The 19,091-nt window shown below is 41.4% G+C and overlaps 1 protein-coding gene across 1 annotated transcript in view; it reads right to left on the bottom strand.

The window, feature by feature from the left end:
* Positions 1-19,091, bottom strand: part of AR (androgen receptor) — a 286,547-nt gene that overhangs the window by 13,239 nt on the left and 254,217 nt on the right. The window contains exons 4-7 of the mRNA XM_075539512.1: positions 15,932-16,219; positions 8,714-8,858; positions 1,638-1,768; positions 426-583 (exon numbers count right to left, since the gene is read on the bottom strand). Coding sequence (XP_075395627.1) covers positions 426-583; positions 1,638-1,768; positions 8,714-8,858; positions 15,932-16,219 — 722 coding nt within the window. The remainder of the gene's footprint in view (positions 1-425; positions 584-1,637; positions 1,769-8,713; positions 8,859-15,931; positions 16,220-19,091) is intronic.

Raw genomic sequence — 19,091 nt, 5'->3', positions numbered from 1 at the left:
ACTGTGGGCTCCCAAGAGATCTTTTACACTATTGAAAGTTCTCTGACTGAGGACTTGATGTTCCTTTTACCCAACAAACACACACACTCACACTCACAAATGATCTCTCTCACACACAGCTCAGTGAGAGGGGGAAACACCCAAGGTCTGTTTTGTCTGTGTAGAGGATTCATCTGTTCTAAGCCCCTTTCCCAAATCTCAACTGCTCTGTTCTCAACTCCTCCACCTCTTTCACAACACCCAGCTGGAACATTGTGACCTATGTTCCTTTCTTCTCCATTTCATTTTCTTTCTGGACCACATTCAAATGCAGTGAGTTATGGAAGCACCTCCCAACAGATGGTGTCAGAGCCCAGAGGGGAAGGTTATCAATTGGCTCTATCAGGCTCTTCTCTCTTAAAAAGCACCCTCCACCTTTTGCTTACAGGCTGCACAGAATCCAGGAGTTTGGTGAGCTGGTAGAAGCGCCTTGAGCAGGATGTGGGATTTTTTCTCTTGCATGCAATGATACGATCGAGTTCCTTGATGTAGTTCATTCGAAGTTCATCAAAGAATTTTTGATTTTTCAGCCCATCCACAGGAACTGATGTGGAATGAAGACATAATAGGGAGGGGAAGCATGCCCAAGAAAGGAACATTAGACAAAGCACCAAGTTTTCTGACCCACAAAATCGACTGTCAATTCACAGGAGAGTATCATCTATTTGGTTTTCTGTCAGTGGAAGTCTGTGTGCTTGGGGCCTTCAAGCTGCCACTGAGGTGTGGGGAATCCAGCAGGACACAATCACAAGGAAAGTTGGCAAATAAAGCTTCCAGGCTCTTCCATTTTCCTAATTTTCTCATCTCCATATTTTTAAGGACTTAAGATTATATGTTGTCTATAGATCAGTTCGGATTTAGAAACACATGGCTTTGAATATCAAATGTCGGGTTAATAGAGGCTAACACGTCCCTCTGCTTAGAAGAGACATCAAAACAGTTCCTTGGCTCCAAATAAACTCTGTATGAGTTGCTTGCGAGGAGGCCCGGTGGCACTGTTAAGTGCTCATCTATGAATTAAAAGGTCAGTAGTTGGCATTCACCCTCCATTCTGTAGTAGTAAGATGGGGCAGTCTGCTTCAGCAAAAATTTATTGCCTTGAAAACCCTAAGGGGCAGTTCTACTGTGCCCTATAGGGTTGAGATAAGTCTGAATGGACTGGGCAGCGATGGGTTTAATTTATTTGGGCTTGAGTTGCTTACGCATACCTCCCCGCAATAAGAAGATCCTGTCAAGGAGGGATCATCCCTGTTCTATTGTCTCAAAAATGGGGTATAAAGCAGCACAACATCTGTTTCTATGGCAAAAACTATAGACAACGCAGAGATTTGTTACAATCAGTCAAAACGACCTTTATAACCAAGAAAGGCTAGGGATAGAGGAAGATCTGATGAAGGCTGAATACTAGCAAATAAAATGCTCTTTAGTCATTAAATTGGTCTTTGTCAGATAAAAAGAATGCTGGGGCAGGGGAAGGAAAGAAATATGAAAATTCCCAGGGGTTGAATTTTCACTTGATTACCTTTTAATGGTAAAAACCAGCTCACTATTGAACCCCCATGCCTCCATTAGTAATAACTGTCCCTTCAAGCACTTACTAATGCTGAACAGCAGTAATGCCTTCATGCACAGGAATTCCTGGGGGGTAATCTGGAGCCATCCAAACTCTTGGGAGAGATGCCTCATTCGGACACACTGGCTATACATCCGAGACTTGTGCATCCGGTACCTGGGAAGAAGACACAGAGGAAGGAGAGAAGTGAGGGAAGCCTCTCTAGAGAACATCACTAAGTACCCTCTCTTTTTCAGGTCCTCGATGAAGAGCCAGTTTCATCTTCTGCTGCTTTAATGACAAGAAACATGGTTGCCCTCCTCCTTCTGCTACCACCAGTCACTATTTCTCCCTCTTTTTTCAATATACTGGCATTCTGATAAAGACTCATCTTCTCTGGTCAGCGTATGGGTTAGTACATGTAATTTACAGGGTTTCTTGACCCTCCTGTTTACTGACACAAGGACAGCAGAGTACAATCAGATGAATACGATGGGATAGGCGCATGGTGTTTCTGACTAGTTCTAATATCCCAGAGTTAGAACCTGCTCTCCAGACAGCTAAGCTGTGGAGGAATTCTAGGGAATCACTGTTTTTCTAGGGAAGAGACCACAGAAATCAGTTATTCACATTAACATACCAGGATTCTCACATGACTACAGGTATTTATCTTGTCAATGTCCTTGCTTCTTGTCCTGAATGCTATTTCAAATATTATAATTGTATTAATTTCTCTTAAGTCTTCCAGGAAAGAAATTCCACACTGTCTTTTCAAAACGAGTTCTTATCAGTGAGGAAGCGTTTCTGAAGGTTCAACCAAAATGACCCCTACTGAGATAGGAAGGCCACTTCCTCATAATCTGCCCATAACTTGTCACAGTTTGGAAGCTGTAACCAAATACAAGATTCTTTATTTTAGTGTTTGGAGAGTACATTATCACATTAGGAATCAAACATGATATAGATGTGTGGCTAAAACTTGGCTAGGCTTCGCAATAGGGAGCGACTTCTCTGCTTCATGTCTTTAAGAGAAGACATAGCTTTTCTGATACCTGGGCCACTAAGCCTTCCTGGTTTGGGGAACTTCAGAAACCAAATGTGTGTGTGTGTGTGTGTGTGTGTGTGTGTGTAAAATAGAAATTGATGCAGCATGCGGGATAATGGAAGGGAATTCAATCCTCCAGCCAATGGTGATGAGGACAAAGACCTCTTCTATTGGATCTGATGGCTGTGGCTTGTTATTTGTTTCCCAAAGTAATAGCCTGATCCAGAGGATGAATAGGGGCTGGAAAGAGGGGAATGGTGTACAATATTCAGGCTAAGCCCCAACTGGAAAGCAAAAGTGTTTAGATAGTTTTACAAATCAATTCATCAGAACGATGTTGCTCCAATCTCTTTCACCCTAGAAAAGTTTTTAGTAAGATCTGCTGAACCTGGGGCCTAGCCCTGCTCAGGTATCCTTTGTACTCCTAAGGCTCCGTCGATTACAACACTGAAGTTATTTTCTCATTGAAATTGGGTCCCTGGGTGGTGGATTGTTGTAATATTTCTGCAGGTCTCAAGCAGAGAGAAGGTGAGGAGGGGAGGGAACATAAGAAGAAGAGAGAAAAAGAAGCAAAGGAAATAAATCAGAGGGGAAGGGAAGAGAGGGGACAAAGGTTCACAAGAAATGTATGGGGTGATAACAAAAAGTGAAAGGAGAAAAGCGGGGAGGAAAAAAGATCTCGAATAGATTCAGAAGGCGACCAGAGGCAGACAGGAATAAAGGAGAGTGACTAAAGTGAGATGATAATTGGAAAGCACTGAATATAGTGCCTGGTATCTAGTAAATGCTCAATAAATGACATTATGATCCTGTTCACCAGTCTACAGACAAGGACATTTAGGCTCATAATAAAATGTGTTCTCCACAAAGAAGGAAGAAAAGTAGAAGCAGGGATGATGACCATGTTTGGTGTCAGGAATTTCAGGAAATGTGTTAGCCTAGCTTGGAAAAGCCCCTGTCTTTCTTTTGACACCTCAGTCTTCTGATCAGTACCTTGAGGAGGTTGGCACTAATGGTTCTCAACCTTCCTAACGCCGCGACCCTTTAATCCAGTTCCTCATGTGGCGGTGACCCCACCCCCACCAACCATAACATTATTTTTGTTGCTACTTCATCACTGTAATTTTTCTACTGGTATGAATTGAGCCACCCTTGTGAAAGGGTAGTTTGACCCCCAGAGGGCTCTTGATCCACAGGTTGAGAACCACTGGGTTAGTGGTTCTCAACTGGAGTGGTACTGCCTCCATGGTGGGCAGTTGTATGAGAAGTTTGGGTTTTTCACAACTGGGGTCTTATTTTCCATTTAGGGATGCCAGGGATGATAAAAACGTTAAATATGTTCCAGTATGCAAGATCATTGTTCACAATAAAATGTTTCTCCCAATATATCAGTCACATCTCTGATGGAAAACACTGGCCTAGAGGTTTCTAAGGACCCCAAGAATTCTAACACAGTAGGTTCCTATAAAAGGAAAGAATTGTTGTTTCAGGATCCCTGAAGGTTTAGTGGGTCTATCCCTCTGACCTTGTGGGGAGTCCAGAGATACCTCTGAAAGAGGTGGCTGGAACTAGGCCAGAAGGTGAAAGTGGGGTGTCCCATACTAATTTGGAGGCAGAGATAGAAATTAGGAGGTAGGAAATAATCAATTATCAACTTTCAAATCCTCTAAAGCCTCAGGGTTCTAGGCAGGCTGATGTGGGTATTGCTAGTGGGCGGGAGAACAAAATAAGCAGGAAGGAAGATTTTCAAGGACTTCTCCAGAGGATGGCATCACAGGTAACTCTTTGGAAGCCTGGAAAGCACAGAGCAGGTTAGGCCAAAAGCCCAGGGGTTATTCTTAGCTTCTAGCTGCCAAGACTGGCTGGGTGGGAAAGGGAAGCTGGGGACGCTCGCTCTCTCTTGCATGGCACTGCAGTACTGGAAGGAACCACCTGTAGATTTTATTTTCAGCCTCTTTTGGGTTGGAGGAATGGCAAAAAAGGAAGGCCAATTCCTTCACTGACCAAAGGGATTCTCTATTGTGAGACTAAATAAAGGGCTTTGGAAAAATATTTCTGGCCAGTTTCATTCAAAGCATCATATCTAGGTCTTAAACAGCAGTCTTAGAGAGTATTGGTATTAGACATGTGGAGTATTAGAAAAGGACTTCTTTTGTACTTTATATGATGAGTCAGGCATCCATTAGTTCCCATTAAGCCATCATAACACATAATTTCAGAAAGGTTACTATTATTAACAAGGAGGATCGATGGCACTGTAGGATACACATTGGGCTCCTAATTAATTACAAGATCAGTGGTTCAAACCCACAGGAGAAAGATGATGGTCTTCTTCTATAAAAATGTATAGACTTGGAAAATCTAAGGAACAGTTCTACCCTGTCTTGTAGAGTCACTATGTGTTGGAATCAACCCTATGGCAGTGAGTTGTTTTTGTTTTGATGATGTATTATTAATAGGAGTCCCAGTGACACTGTGGTTTACAGCTCAGCTGCTAAACAATAGGTAAGCAGTTCAAACCTAATTGCCACTTGACAGAAGAAAAGATGTGACAGTCTGCTTCCATATTAAGATTGCAGTCTTGGAAACCCTATGGGTTTGGATTTTGGTGTTATTACTAACAGATGAGTAAAAGGAGGACCAAGAAAGTTAAAGGCTTTTCTCCAAGATATAAATGTTCAGAAATAGTAGAGCTGAGATTTATGCCCAGAAAAATAAAATCCCCAAATAAAAACTCCTGAGTAATTTATAAAAGATAAGTAGAGCTGGAAGCAGAGTTGTTGTTAGGTGTTGTTGAGTTGATTTCAACTCAAAGAAACCCTATGCACATCACTTGGTCCTGCTTCATCGTCATTGTGTTAGTCTGGGTAATTTAGAGAAACAAATCCACAGAAAACACACGTATAAGGGAGAGTTTTATATAAAGGCTAAGTGCACCTCAAGAAAACATCCAAACCCAGTTCTGCCCAGACCCACAAGTCCAACATTAACCCATATGTCTGACACCAATCCACAAAGTCCTCCTCCATCTCACAAAACATGCACTATGACGCTGACTGCAGGAGGAAAGCTGAATCAGTGAATGTGTAATTATCTCAGCACGGGCAGGGGTCTCCACATGGCTGCTCCAGCACTCAGGGCTACTTTGGGGCAGGTCCACGTGGCTTCTTCTCAGGAGTGTCTTGCAGGAAGTGAGCCTTGCCAGTTGAAGCAGGGAACTACTTAAGGCAGCTGCAGCCTGGTCCGACCCCCACAAAGCAAGAGACCGAGAACTAGAAAGGTGAGGCTCACTGAGCCATTTACCCCTCCACCCTTCAATTAACCCCACATGTGTTTATTGGCCAGGTTGGCACAGTAAACGAACTACCTCAGTCATAATTGTTTTTTATGTTTGAACCCATTGTTAGAGCCATTGTGTCGATCCTTTTCTTTCTTTACCTCTCCACTTTACCAAGCGTGACCTCCTTCTCTAGGGACAGGTCTCTCCTGACGTGTTAGTCTGGGTGGACTAGAGAAACAAATGCAGAGACACTCATATGTGTGTAAGAGAGAATTTTATATCAAAGAGTAATTGTATATTAAGAAAACATTCCAGCCCAGTCCAGATCAAGCCCATAAGACCTATGCAGGAAGATCAAAGGCTGATGGGTGGCGAGTCTTGTGGATTCAGCGACAGTGTAAGCATCACAGCGCTGGCAGAGGTCTCCATGTGGCTCCTCCAGCTCCAGAACGCTACAGTAGCTCCATGTGTCTTGTCAGCAGGAAGATGAAGTAGAGAGTGTGTCCCGACTCCAGGGAGAAAGACAGGAATTCCCAGAATTCTCAGGAGAAGGCCATGCCCACACAGAGGCCTCCATGACTCTGCCTGATTGACAGTCTTGACTCTACCCCTTCCCAAGTTGACAGATTACATAACTTCCACACCCGATAATATGATCAAAATACAGAAGACAGATCTTGCCATCTTTGCCTCTAAGGAGCACTTTCCAAAAACAGATCTGGTTGTTCTTTTGGCAGTCCAAGGTGCTTTCACTATTCTTCACCAACACCAGAGTTCAAATGCATCGATTCTTCTTCAGTGTTTCTTATTCAATGTCCCACTTTCACATGCATATGAGGCCATTGAAAATAGCATGGCTTGGATCAGGAGTGCCTTAGTCCACAAAGTGACATCCTTGCTTTTCAACACTTTGAAGAGGTCTTCTGCAGCAGACTGACGTAACGCATGATGTTGCTGATCTCTGGATTGCTGTCTCTAAGGGCATTGATCGTAGATGCAAGGGAGACATAATGCTTGGTAAGTTCATTTCCCCTTTGATCATGATGTTATCTATTGGTCAGCTGTGAGGGTTTGTGTTTTCTTATACTGAGTTGTAATCCATGGTCTTCATCAGCAAGTGCCTCAAGTCTTCCTTGATTTCAGCAAGCAGGGCAGATATTAATTAAACCAATTTTAAGAGATTTTGAAGAGAATGAAAATATAGGGAATCCAGGGAGGACGATCCCTTCAGGACCAGGGGTGTGAGGGGCGAGGCTGGGAGAGTGGAGGGTGAGTGGGTTGGAAAGGGGGAACTGATTACAAGGATCCACATGTGACCTCCTCCCTGGGAGAGGGACGGCAGAGAAGGGAGGGAAGGGAGACTCCAGATAGGGAAAGATATGACAAAATAACGATGTATAAATTACCAAGGGCACATGAGGGAGGGGGGAGTGGGAAGGAAGGGGAAAAAAAAGAGGACCTGATGCAAGGGGCTTAAGTGGAGAGCAAATGCCTTGAGAATGATTGGGGCAGGGAATGTATGGATGTGCTTTATACAATTGCTGTATGTGTGGATTGTGATAAGAGGTGTATGAGCCCCCAATAAAATTTAAAAAAGAAGGAAAATAACTAGATCATTTTCTCACAGTGAGAGGGGGCCGGAGCTTCTCTTTCCCGCAGCTTACCACCATGAGACAATAGGTCGAGGGGCTACACAAACATACATGTGCACTTTTGTTTGCAACATGCACTATTGTGTGACCTGGAGTTAGTTTATTTTGCTGAGTCTGACGTTTCCCACCCATAAAAGGAGATTATCTATAAAACGGGGGATTCACTTTTATTTTCCTGAAAACTCACTGAAATGATATTTACACAGGATCTGGCATTGCTCTGACACAAGATAGTTGTTCCACAGATGGTGGCTAGCAGTAGCCTTCAGTGGTAGCAAAATAATACTACCCAAGCTCCTCCTCCCTGTGTAAGAGCGGAGGGCATATTTATCTAACGGCATGAGCCAGTAGGCTGGTAAAGAACTTCTAGTTAAAATTTTGAAAAATAACATGGAAATGAAAGCCCTTGTGTCATTAAAACAAACCAGAAGTTCCACTCTCATAATTCCTCAGAGGCAGGATCCTAGAGTTGGAGTCATATAGTTCTGAATTTGAATCTCTGCTGCAACACTCACTAGCTGTGTGATCTTAGGCAGGCTGTTACTTCTTGCTGAGTGCTATTTTCCTCATTAAAAAAAGTGAGGAGGGAGAAATTACATCAATGTCACCAAAATTGTCCATGTACTGCAGATATTGTTGAGATGAAGTATGCTTTGTTAAGTATATTTTCACCACAATTTAAACAACAAAGCAGGAGATTACAGCTCCCATCCCATCCGGCTGTCATGAGAACTTTCTGAGATGATATACAAGTATCTAGCAGCGTCTGGCACAAATTGGCTGCTCCAAAATAATGACTAGTAGTAACACTCCTAGCAGTAGCAATGGAATGAAAGGACATTCAGCCCTCACAACCAGAGTATGTGTGCTTCTTTCCTATGTTGCTTTGAGTGAAGGTGTTAAGGCAAGCCCCCCAAATAAGTCAGAAGCATGGCCAAAATACCAGGTTTGTGAAGGGAATGACTTTAACAGCACCACCACTACCACCAATACAACATCCCCGCCCTTGTCATCGGCTAACAACTTGGGCAAAGCCACCACAGATTGGACTGTCTCACTGGGGCTTCCATTACTCCATTTGCATGTCATTACTTCATTTGGACAGACTGTTGTGCTTATGTGAGTTAGGGCCTAAGGGTACTTACTCATTGAAAACCAGGTCAGGAGCGAAGTAGAGCATCCTGGAGTTGACGTTGGTGAAGGACCTCCACCCCATGGCAAACACCATGAGCCCCATCCAGGAATACTGAATGACTGCCATCTGGTCATCCACATGCAAGTTGCGGAATCCTGGAGAGGTAGGGCAGGGACAGTGGTCAGATGAGACATTAATGGGCTGAACTAAGTCTAAAGCTCTGCTGGGCACTCATAGACGGGCTACAAGGAGCCAAGAGATAATCGATGCCGGCCTCTGAAGGGAAGGCGACAAAAGTAGACTACATGGCAGAGGATAAGTTCCTTGCCCTTTCTGCTTCACTGAGCTGCTATTGTAAAGCTCACATGGGATGATGACGGAGGCGAAAAGGGCATTATCAGTTGAAAGGAACAACTATTTGGCTCCGCACAACAAGGGAATTCTTTTCTAAGCTTTACATTAACTCATTTAATCTTCACAAAAACCCACTAAAGTAAGAATTATTATCACCATTCTGTAAATTTGTAAAACCGAGTCACAGATTGGTTAAGGCACTTGTCCAAGATCTCACAGCCAGTGACTGGCAAGCCACATTTAAAACCAAGTAATGAAACTCCATATCCTAAGCTCTTGATTCCTATACCTCTTAGGATGTAGTGTGATGATCGTTTCTGCCATAAGAACAGAAATTTGACTTTACAAAGTTCCCTTCTACCTATAATCTTATTCAACTCTTCTAACACCTCTGGAGAGGGATATAGGTACCTATCAGTACATGGGTGTGGTAGTTGCATAATCTGTTGTTGGTCTGACACTTAAGAGTGAAGGAGTGGAGTTCAGCCTGTCAATCAGATCACAGCGTGATGACCTCATTTGAAGGCGCTAAGGAGATACATAGCTTGTTGGAGGTGGGGACACACGCTCAGTCCCTGTGAGACATTACAGACGACGAGCCTAATGGATCTACTCTCACGCAGCCAGAGCCCTGGGAGCTGGAGGAGCCACGTGGAGACCCCTCCCAGTGCACACATGCTTCCACCGCCACTGGATCCACAAGACCTTCTACCCACTGGCCCGTAAGCTTCCTGCATTAGGGGTCACTGCATGTATTCCACGAATCTGAAGAGGAATTTATAGATTGGTATCCCGCAAAGGGGCTAATACCGGACTTATGGACTTGATCTGGACTTGGCTGGGATGTTTTCACAATATTCAAATGCTCTTGATATAAAGCTCTTTCTTACACACATATAAGTGTCTACGAATTTGTTTCTCTAGTCAACCCAGACTAACACAATGGGGGTGGGTAATTTGACAGACACTGTCTTCCTCACCTACTACCTTTAGTATTTTTTTCTTTCTGACCCGTTTGCTAACCTGCCTTTTTCTAACTTCCTTTGTACTCAACAGATATCTTCTGCTTGCTAGTTTCCTGTCATCTTACCATTATTATCATATCCAAAGAGTCCTTAAAGTATTGCCTCCCTAGATTAATTTCTTGTCACTTGCATTTTCATAATTGGAATTGTACCCCTGGTGACTCAATAGTTAAGTACTGGGTTGCTAACTGAAAGACGTGCTGTCTGAACCCACCAGCCGCTTTATGGGAGTAAAAGTCAGTATGAAGATTGCAGTACAGGAAATCCCGTGGGGCAGTCTACTCTGTCATATGGGGTCACCCACCATAAGTCATAATTGAATTAAGAGCACCCAACAAGAGTAATTCCAAGAAAACTTAGTCTGCTGTACAAATCATGAATTCTCATGGCTTTATATCTTGGCTTAGATAGTTCTTTTTGGCTAGAAGGCATCTATATCTTCCTGCCTCAGACTTTCTAGCTGATTAACATGTACTCATTTTTCTAGACTTTTCCAACTTGTCCAAGAATAAGATATTAGGATTCTTTTTTTTTACGTTGTCATTGCACCTCATTAAGTCCCACTCTATTATGATACTAATTACAGTATTTAAATTGGTCTATATATATGACTACCTACCCCATACATCTTAGAACTTCTTGAAGGCAAGAATAGTGTTTTCTTATTAATTTTTGCTTCCATAAAATAGAGCACACTCCCAGGAATCTGAGCAAACACCCTGGAAGTATTTATTAAATGAATGGACTTAGAACCCTGGAATTTTTCATTCTGTATAATGGAAATTAGATAATTTGTTACTACTTCCACAGTACTATACAGGTAGAACAGAAAAAGTTTCCAAACAGTTTGATGTTTAAAATATAAATGTATCACCTCTCATCCCATCCCATAATAGCCCTCCACCAAAGATTTAGATTTATCCAAAAGAGTCTCTTGCTATAACCCATTATAAATGATTTCTTAAATATACATACTGCTTTTCACTTTTCCTGTTTATGCCCCCTTGTAGCCCTCGCAATAACCCCAGAGAGTAGGCAATGTGACATTTTACCAACAAAGAATCCAAGGCCCAGATGAATTAACTGATGTGCCCACGTTTATATAGTCTGTGTGTTGAAGAGGTGGGACTAGAACCCAGGTATTCTAATTCTGTTCCCCGGTGCTGTCTCCATCGTTCTACTGAAGGCCACGGAGCTCAAGGACTATCAAGGGCCCTGTTTGTTTCTGAGCCATAAGCTAAGGTATAAAGTCAACGCTACTCAGACACATTGTTCTGCTTGGTTGGTCTCTTCCCGCCCACATATTCCTGTTTCCTTTTTATTATCTTCTAAGTGCCAAGCCTCCCAGACATTAGAGGTTCTAGAATCCATCCTTAATGTAACCTCATCACCATATCCCATAGCACCATGTTTGTCTGCACATTTAGCTCCAGGGTATGGGAATCCTTCTTCATTGTAGCAAAATGCTGACAGATTGCCTACACCTCAAATCCCAGAGTATTTCCATCTGCAGTTGTTCTGTAGTACAGAGTGCCTGGAACTTATCGATCATTCATTGTGGAAGTCAAGAAGCAGAGGCCAAGGGTAACATACAAGAATCTCCTGGGGGGTGGGGTGGGGTGGAAGCCCTGGGAGTTTGAACCCTACACTTCTTGGCTGTGAGGTACTGAGAGTCAGGGAAAGTCTAATGGACATTTATCTTCGAGTGAAGTGTGCAAATATGAGGCGTAGGAGGGAATGAGGATTGAACTGTACATGTATCATGAATATTGCAACAGTGATGATTGTTTCTCTCCCTGAGATTCCAGAGAAATAATAAAAAGTAGAAAAAAAGGAAAAGCTATAATACTAATTAAAGGACCTTAATGAGAACGGTTTGTTCTTCTAGCTTCACTGCTGTGCACACATCAGCAGCATGGCAGGTTACTTCTGCTCTATGTTTGATTTTATTATGGTACCTAATGATTCTCTCATGCCTTTGCTCTCTAGTCTTTATATTTTGCTATCAAGAGATGGCTTAGTTTGCTGAACAAGACCTATTTAACATGTTAGAGATCAAAGATGTCACCTTGAGGACTAAGGTGAGCCTGATCAAATCCATGGTATTTCCAATTGCCTCATATGCTTGTGAAAACTGGACAATTAATATGGAAGACTACAGAAGAACTGATGCATTTGAATTATGGCGCTGGCGAAGAACATTGGGAGTACTCTGGACTGCCTGGAGAACAAACAAATCTGTCTTGGAAGAAGAACACCCACAATGCTCTTTAGATGGAAAGACTTCATCTCACCTACTTTGGACATGTTATCAGGTGAGACCATTTCCTGGAGAAAGACATCGTGTTGATAAAATAGAAGGTCAGTGAAAAAGAAAACGGACTTTCAAGAAGATGGATTGATATAGTGACTTTACCCCTGGGCTCAAAGAAAGCAATTATGTTTGATAATAATGCCACGGGATTGGACAATATTTTCTTCCATTGTACACAGGGTTGCTTTGAGTTAGAGCTGACAAGATGAACTTCATAACAACATTCTTGAGATTTAGTGGCACAGTGGGATAAGCATTGGGCTGATAATAGTAAGGTTGTGGTCCAAGTCCACCAGTTACTCTGTGAGACAAAAATGAGGCTGTCTGCTCCAATTAAGATTTAGTTTCAGAAACTCCCAATGAGCAACTCTACTCTGCCCTACATATTGGTTATGAATTGTAATTGACTTGACAGTGTGGATTTGGTTGGTTGTTGCTTCATAGAATTGTGCTTAAGATTGCAGTTACCAATTGCCATTGACAAATGGCAACCCTGTATGTCAGAGAATTGCACTTCACAAGTTTCTCAATGGCTGATTTAGGGGGAAGTACATCATCAGATCTTTCTTCTGAAGCACTAAAATCTCCAGCCCTTCGTTTAGCAGCAGAAAACTTGAACCATTTTTACGCTCTAGGGAATCCTAGAGGATTAAGTGAGATCATATATATGTGAAAAACTCTGTAACCTATAAAATGGGACAAGTGATTGAAAAGTGCTTGGGAAGAATAAACTGAAGTTTTGTCACAAACAAGATATCAAATTTCAATTCCCCTTTGCTTCCAGTATTGCCAGATTGCTTTCCATAGTGGATTTATGTATTTTCAAGTCTGCCAACAGTGTATACAAGTTCCATTCTCTCCACAACGTCTCCAGCATTTGTTGTTTTCTGCTTTTTTAAAGATTGAACTAACAGCGAGGGTGTAAGGTGATATCCCGTTGTGGTTTTAATTTGCATCTCCCAGTTGACTAGTGGCCAGGAGCATATTTTCATGTGTTTGTTAGCCATTTGTACATCATTTTTAGTGAACTGTCTGCTCATGTCTTTTGCCCACAGCTTAATTAGGTCGGTTGTTATTTTCTTATTGAGTTGTTGTAGAGTTCTGTACATTTTGGTAATTGTTGGATAGAGCATCCTTTATATGTCTGAGATCGATTTTCCCGATTGTGTTGCTGAGTTTTTTGTGTGTGTCTTTATTGAGTTTCTTTCTTGATGTTCTTCTTTCCTTGAGAGTGGCATATTGAAATCTTAGGTTATTATTGTTTAGGTTTCTATACCCTAATCAATTCTTTGAGTATTTGACTGATGTATTTTGAGAGACTTTTGTTGGGTGCATATATGTTTATTATGGTTATATATTCTCAGACTATTGTTCTCTCGATCATTATGTAGTATCAACTCTTGTCTCTTATTACGTTGCTGGACTTAAAGTTCATTTTCTTGAAGATTACTATAACTCCTGATTTCTTTTTGCTGTTGTTTGCTTGGTATGCTTTTGTATAGCCTGTGATTTTTATTCTGTTCATATCTTCGTTTCTTGTAGGCAGCTTAGTAAAGGAATTTGTTTTCTTCTTCACTCTGCTACTCTCTGTCTCTTTACTGGTGCAATTAGCCTATCAGCATTCAGTAAGATTATTAATGTGTACGTATTTGTTACTGTTATTTTGCTTTGAATTTATTTGTGTTGTGTGAGTGTGTATGTATGGCATAATTAGTTTCGTTGTTCTTCCTGTATGATTTTGTTGTTTTGGATGTTGCTTTGTGTTGTTGGTATTTGTGAGGCATTGTCTTGTATGTTGGTGTCAGGTTTGTGTGTTGTTGCCTTTTGGACCATAGTACTTCATCGAATATTTTTTTTTGTAGCGGTGGTCTTGTTTTTGTGAATTCTTTCATTTATCCTTGTCTGGGAATATGTTATTTCTCCATCATATATTTCTTTGATATATTATTGGACCCTGTTGGCCAGAATTTGTGTTCCATTGATTCTTAAGATTCTACAAAGGGGCCTGATATTTCTCTGGAGTATTGAAATGTAGACTGATTGGGGAAAGCCTGGGCACACACTCCAGCGATAAATTCAAAAGCAACACTTATTGGCATCTGGATACAATGCTTTTGAGGGATAAAAAAAAGAATTCAGCTGTTACAGAAAGTTTGTGAATCACTAGATAGAGCATCTGTGAGCTTTCTTCAATTAGTATTTTTATTATCAGATCTATTAAAAGAGCTGATGATGGACTAAGGAGAATGCTAATTTTCCTTCACTTAAAGTATACATGAAGAAATTAGATAAGCACTCAGTAATTCCTTTAGTGAGGAGCCTTGGTGGTAGAGTGGTTACATAGTGGGCTGGTAACCCGAAAGTAAGCAGTTCAAAACCACCAGCCATTGTGCAGAAGAAAGATGAGGATTTCCGTGGCCCTGAAGAGGTAAAACCTTAGAAAGCAACAGGAACATTTCTACCCTGCCCTTACAGGGTCACTATGAGTCAGAACTAAATAGAGGGCAGTGGAATTTTTAAAGAATTCTATCAGTAGAGCCCTGGTTACACACTGGTTAAGTGTAGGGCTGATAACTACAAGATCACCATTTTGAAACCACCAGTGGATCCAGGCGAGAAAACATTACAGCTTAAGGAATGCCATGGAGCAGTGTTACACTTAGAGGGTCACTGTGAGCGGAGTGGACTCAATGGTACAAAACAATAATCCCCCCACTCACTACTAGGGGAATTTTAAAGAGCGGTAAACATTCCTCAAAGCTAAATTTCGCAAATGCCAATGTAGTCCAAATCATATTATACTATAGGAAAAACGAAAACCCCATAATTGAAAGGAGTCTGCTCAGGGATCACCTAGTGAGTTTCCAGTAGACCTAAGATTGAAACCCAAGTGTTCTCATGTCCAACTTTTCATGGTATAGATCCTGAAGACCAAAAGTGAGGCTCAAGACTACCTTTGAGCAAAGTCTGTGTGTACAAATGTAGAAGAACATCTTAATATATATATGTGGGTATGTTTATGTGATTTATGATTATGGAAAAAAATATTGAGCACATCAGTGGGTTGAACATGGACCCATGGTAGTAGTGTGTATACATGACACAGACAGGATACTTTATAATTCAGTCTTTCCTCTTCTGAGTGTCAGTTCCTTTACATGTAAAGGATATATATCATCTCTTTTATATGGAGATGATACCTATTCCTCTTTTGTAGGGTTACAGTGAAGATTACATAAGTTAATGAGTAGGAAAGCACGGAGAATGCTGTCTGGCCTATAGCAACTGCCATCAAGCTGATTCTGCCTCTCAGTGGCCCTACAACACACAGTATAAATGGTCCTCGGGTTTCCGAGGCTGTAAATCTTTACGCGGCAGAAAGCTTCACTATCTTCTTGCTGAGCAGCTGTTGGGTTTGAACTGCCAATCTTGCAGTTACCCCAACTAGTAACCCACTGCACCACTAGGGCTCATATAGAAACATTCCTTAAATGTGGTCTTTCTTATACCATATACCCACTTTCCCCTTCCTTACCAGGTAATGCTTTGGCCCACTTGACGACATGCACAAGCTGTCTCTCGCCCAATTCATTGAGACTAGAGAGCAGGGCTGCAAAGGAGTCGGGTTGGTTGTTGTCATGTCCAGCACACACCACACCTGGCTCAATGGCTTCCAGAACATTCAGAAATATGGGCTGGCACTCATAGCCTTCGATGTGTGACACCGTAAGCTTTTGAGCTGGTTCCTCAGCGGGGCTGGTGGCACTGGAACCCTCCCCTTCTTCTTGTAGTTTCAGGTTACCGAGTTTCTTCAGCTTCCGGGCTGTTGGAAAGAAATAGAAACTTGCACTTATGACCAGAAACCCAAACACAGCAGTATAGCAATCCTGCTGTAAAACCTGGCTGAGCTGAGAAAACAAGAGGTGGTTTGTTCTTTCCTTTCTGCACACAGACTAATTTCCTAATGAGTCTAATGGTATGAGTGATTTATCTTCCCAAATACCTGCTAGATCTATACTTTCAAATCCCGCTTTTTGCCTCTGACTCTTGTGCCAGACAAGCTTTGTATATCTTTGGATTAGGCTCTTCCCAACTGAAGCCTTCAGTATTCATATTCACGACATTCAATTAATTCATTCACTAATGCATTTGTGATTCAATCATTGAACAGGCATCCAAGGTTAGGCCCTGGCTTCTGGGTGACAGAAAGGGAATAAGCCCTGCTCCAATTTGGTACAGAAGGAATAATAAAGTCCAACAATCAATTCTTTAAAATGTCAGGCTAGGCAATAAGTGAGTGATCAACAAAAGAAGAAACAACGCTTTTTTTAATAGGTGGAGTCACTTTATATCAAAAGTGGCATATGACCTAGACCTTAAAGGGCGATGAAGAATTCTACCAGAAAGAAGGAACACAAAGGATATAAACAAAGGAAGTGAGGAATATTTGGGAGAATGGTAGAAATCAGTTGGGCGGGTATGTATACTGATGTGTATACTGGTGTGTAAGAGGGGGCTTCAAAATATCTGTGAAAAAATTGAATTAAAAGAGAATGGAATTTCCCACAAACTTTTTGAAATCCCCTAGCATGCGTCAGAGGATGACTACTATGAGTGCTATCATATAACTATGAATGAGTTGTCTCATTATAAAGTCATATGTATATCACATTTAGAAGTTTGGGCTTTATCTTATTGGCAGTAGGTGACTGCTGGATATTTTAAATCAAGGAAATGATATACTTGTGTGCATGTCTAGCAATTTTCTAGAGAAAGAGACTAGAAAGGCATACATGTGGAAGAAGCACTAGACTTGTTTTTGGATCCCAAGAGGTAGTTGAAGGTACAACGACTTAAGTTGTAGTTCTCTTTCATCTGATGTCTATTAATGTGAATATAGATTTACACACACACACACACGGAAAACACCCTGGATATGGAAAGGCTGCCAGACACCATATCTTTAGAGGTGATCAAGCAGTAACTAAGTGCACAATGGTTAAGAATTCAAGCAGCAGATGGGAATGAACTAAACAAATGGCTTTGAAAGACTCTTCTCATCCTTAGACTACAAAAAAAAAATCATACCAATCTGGGTTTAATGAAGAGGATTATTCTGGTGCTATACTTCCCACTAACACACCATCAGTAACCTCCAATATTCTTTCACATTATACTCATAATTGAACATGCATTGTAACACACATGTTGACTTTCTACTTTAGTAAACAGAAAAGATGAAAGTCAAAGTCCTTAATAATATTAAAGAAATAACAGAATATGCCTGTAACTGTAATCTGTCTGTAAAAGAGTCTAGAAATGTTAGAAGGATGATAAAAATAATAAAAAAATGATATTATTTAAAACAACAATAATCCAAAAGTTAAAGTTTAATACATGCACCCTCGTTCATTCACTCACTCACTTACAATTTAGAGACTTTTTGGCATTCAGGTATTTACTCTGTGCTATTTTCTGTAGCATATATATTGACAAAAATATAAATAATGGAAAGGGTTATAGTTCCGAATAGACATAAGCAGCTGCACCAACGTAAACCACAATACATTAATATAATGATAATAAATAATGGATAAAGAGAGAAACTGATTGTGATAGGTAATTTTATGTCAACTTGAAGATATATGAATATGTAGGGGTGGTATCCGACTTGTCAGTCAGGTCACAGCCTGATGGGTCCTCCTTGGGGGTGTGGTCTTTCCATGAAGATGACCCCTGGGAACCCCCCCTCTCTTAGCTTTTTACCTTTTCCTGCTTGCTGACTCTTATAGCTGCCGGATCCCTGCCATTTCTCCACTGACCTTGATTCCACACACATTTGCACCCTCTAGCCTGTGATCTTCCTGCATTCTGCATCATTGCATTTTGCTGTGTGAGTCTGAAGAGGGACTTATGGACTTGAGTTGGACTGGGATGGGATGTTTTCTTGATAAGCAAATTACTTCTTGATATAAAGTTCTTTCTTACACATATGAGTGTCAATGCATGTGTTTCTCTAGTCAACACAGCCTAAACTAATGATGGGTCAGTTTACATAGATAAATGTAACGAAACCTGCTGCATATCTGTTTATGGTTCCTGGAATAATTGATACTTAACTGGACATGGCTTTCAAATCTAATTATAAAAATATGAACTATAATGCAAACACCAATCAGAGTACAATCCAGGAAATCAAAGCAAGAATAGACTACATGTTTATATCAACAAATAGGATAGATAAAGGGGAAATGGTGACGATGGGGGATGCGCAAGAAGAGCACAGAGAAGCATTCGTGAGAATTCATAGTACTGAATCGAGGAAACCAACCCTGCTTGAAAGATGACCTTGTCCAGCAATCATTTCTGTAGTGCTTGAGCACAGCCAGGAATAAGAAGACATACATATCTGGTGCCGACTCGCAGCACCCCACGAGGATACTGGCTGGAAGATAAGACTGGGGCCAAGCTAGGTGTTTTCCCCAAGAACTAGATCCTTGAGCTGTACAATGTCTTGTCATCCAGGGAACCAATTTCTGACACTGATTCTGGGAGAAAGCTTCAAACACTGACAACGCCTACAGATTCAGCATTTCTGGTGCAGTTTATATAGGAAGACCTCTTCTTTCCCATCACTTTCCCTTTCAGGGTCTTGAGTTCATTTGTTTCCAGTCATGTGGACCTCTTTTCACCCT

The sequence above is a fragment of the Tenrec ecaudatus genome, chromosome X (genome assembly GCF_050624435.1).
Source record: "Tenrec ecaudatus isolate mTenEca1 chromosome X, mTenEca1.hap1, whole genome shotgun sequence".
Classification (NCBI taxonomy): domain Eukaryota; kingdom Metazoa; phylum Chordata; class Mammalia; order Afrosoricida; family Tenrecidae; genus Tenrec; species Tenrec ecaudatus.
The sequence above is the reverse complement of the archived record's forward strand: the minus strand, read 5'-3'. Positions and strand labels throughout refer to the sequence as shown.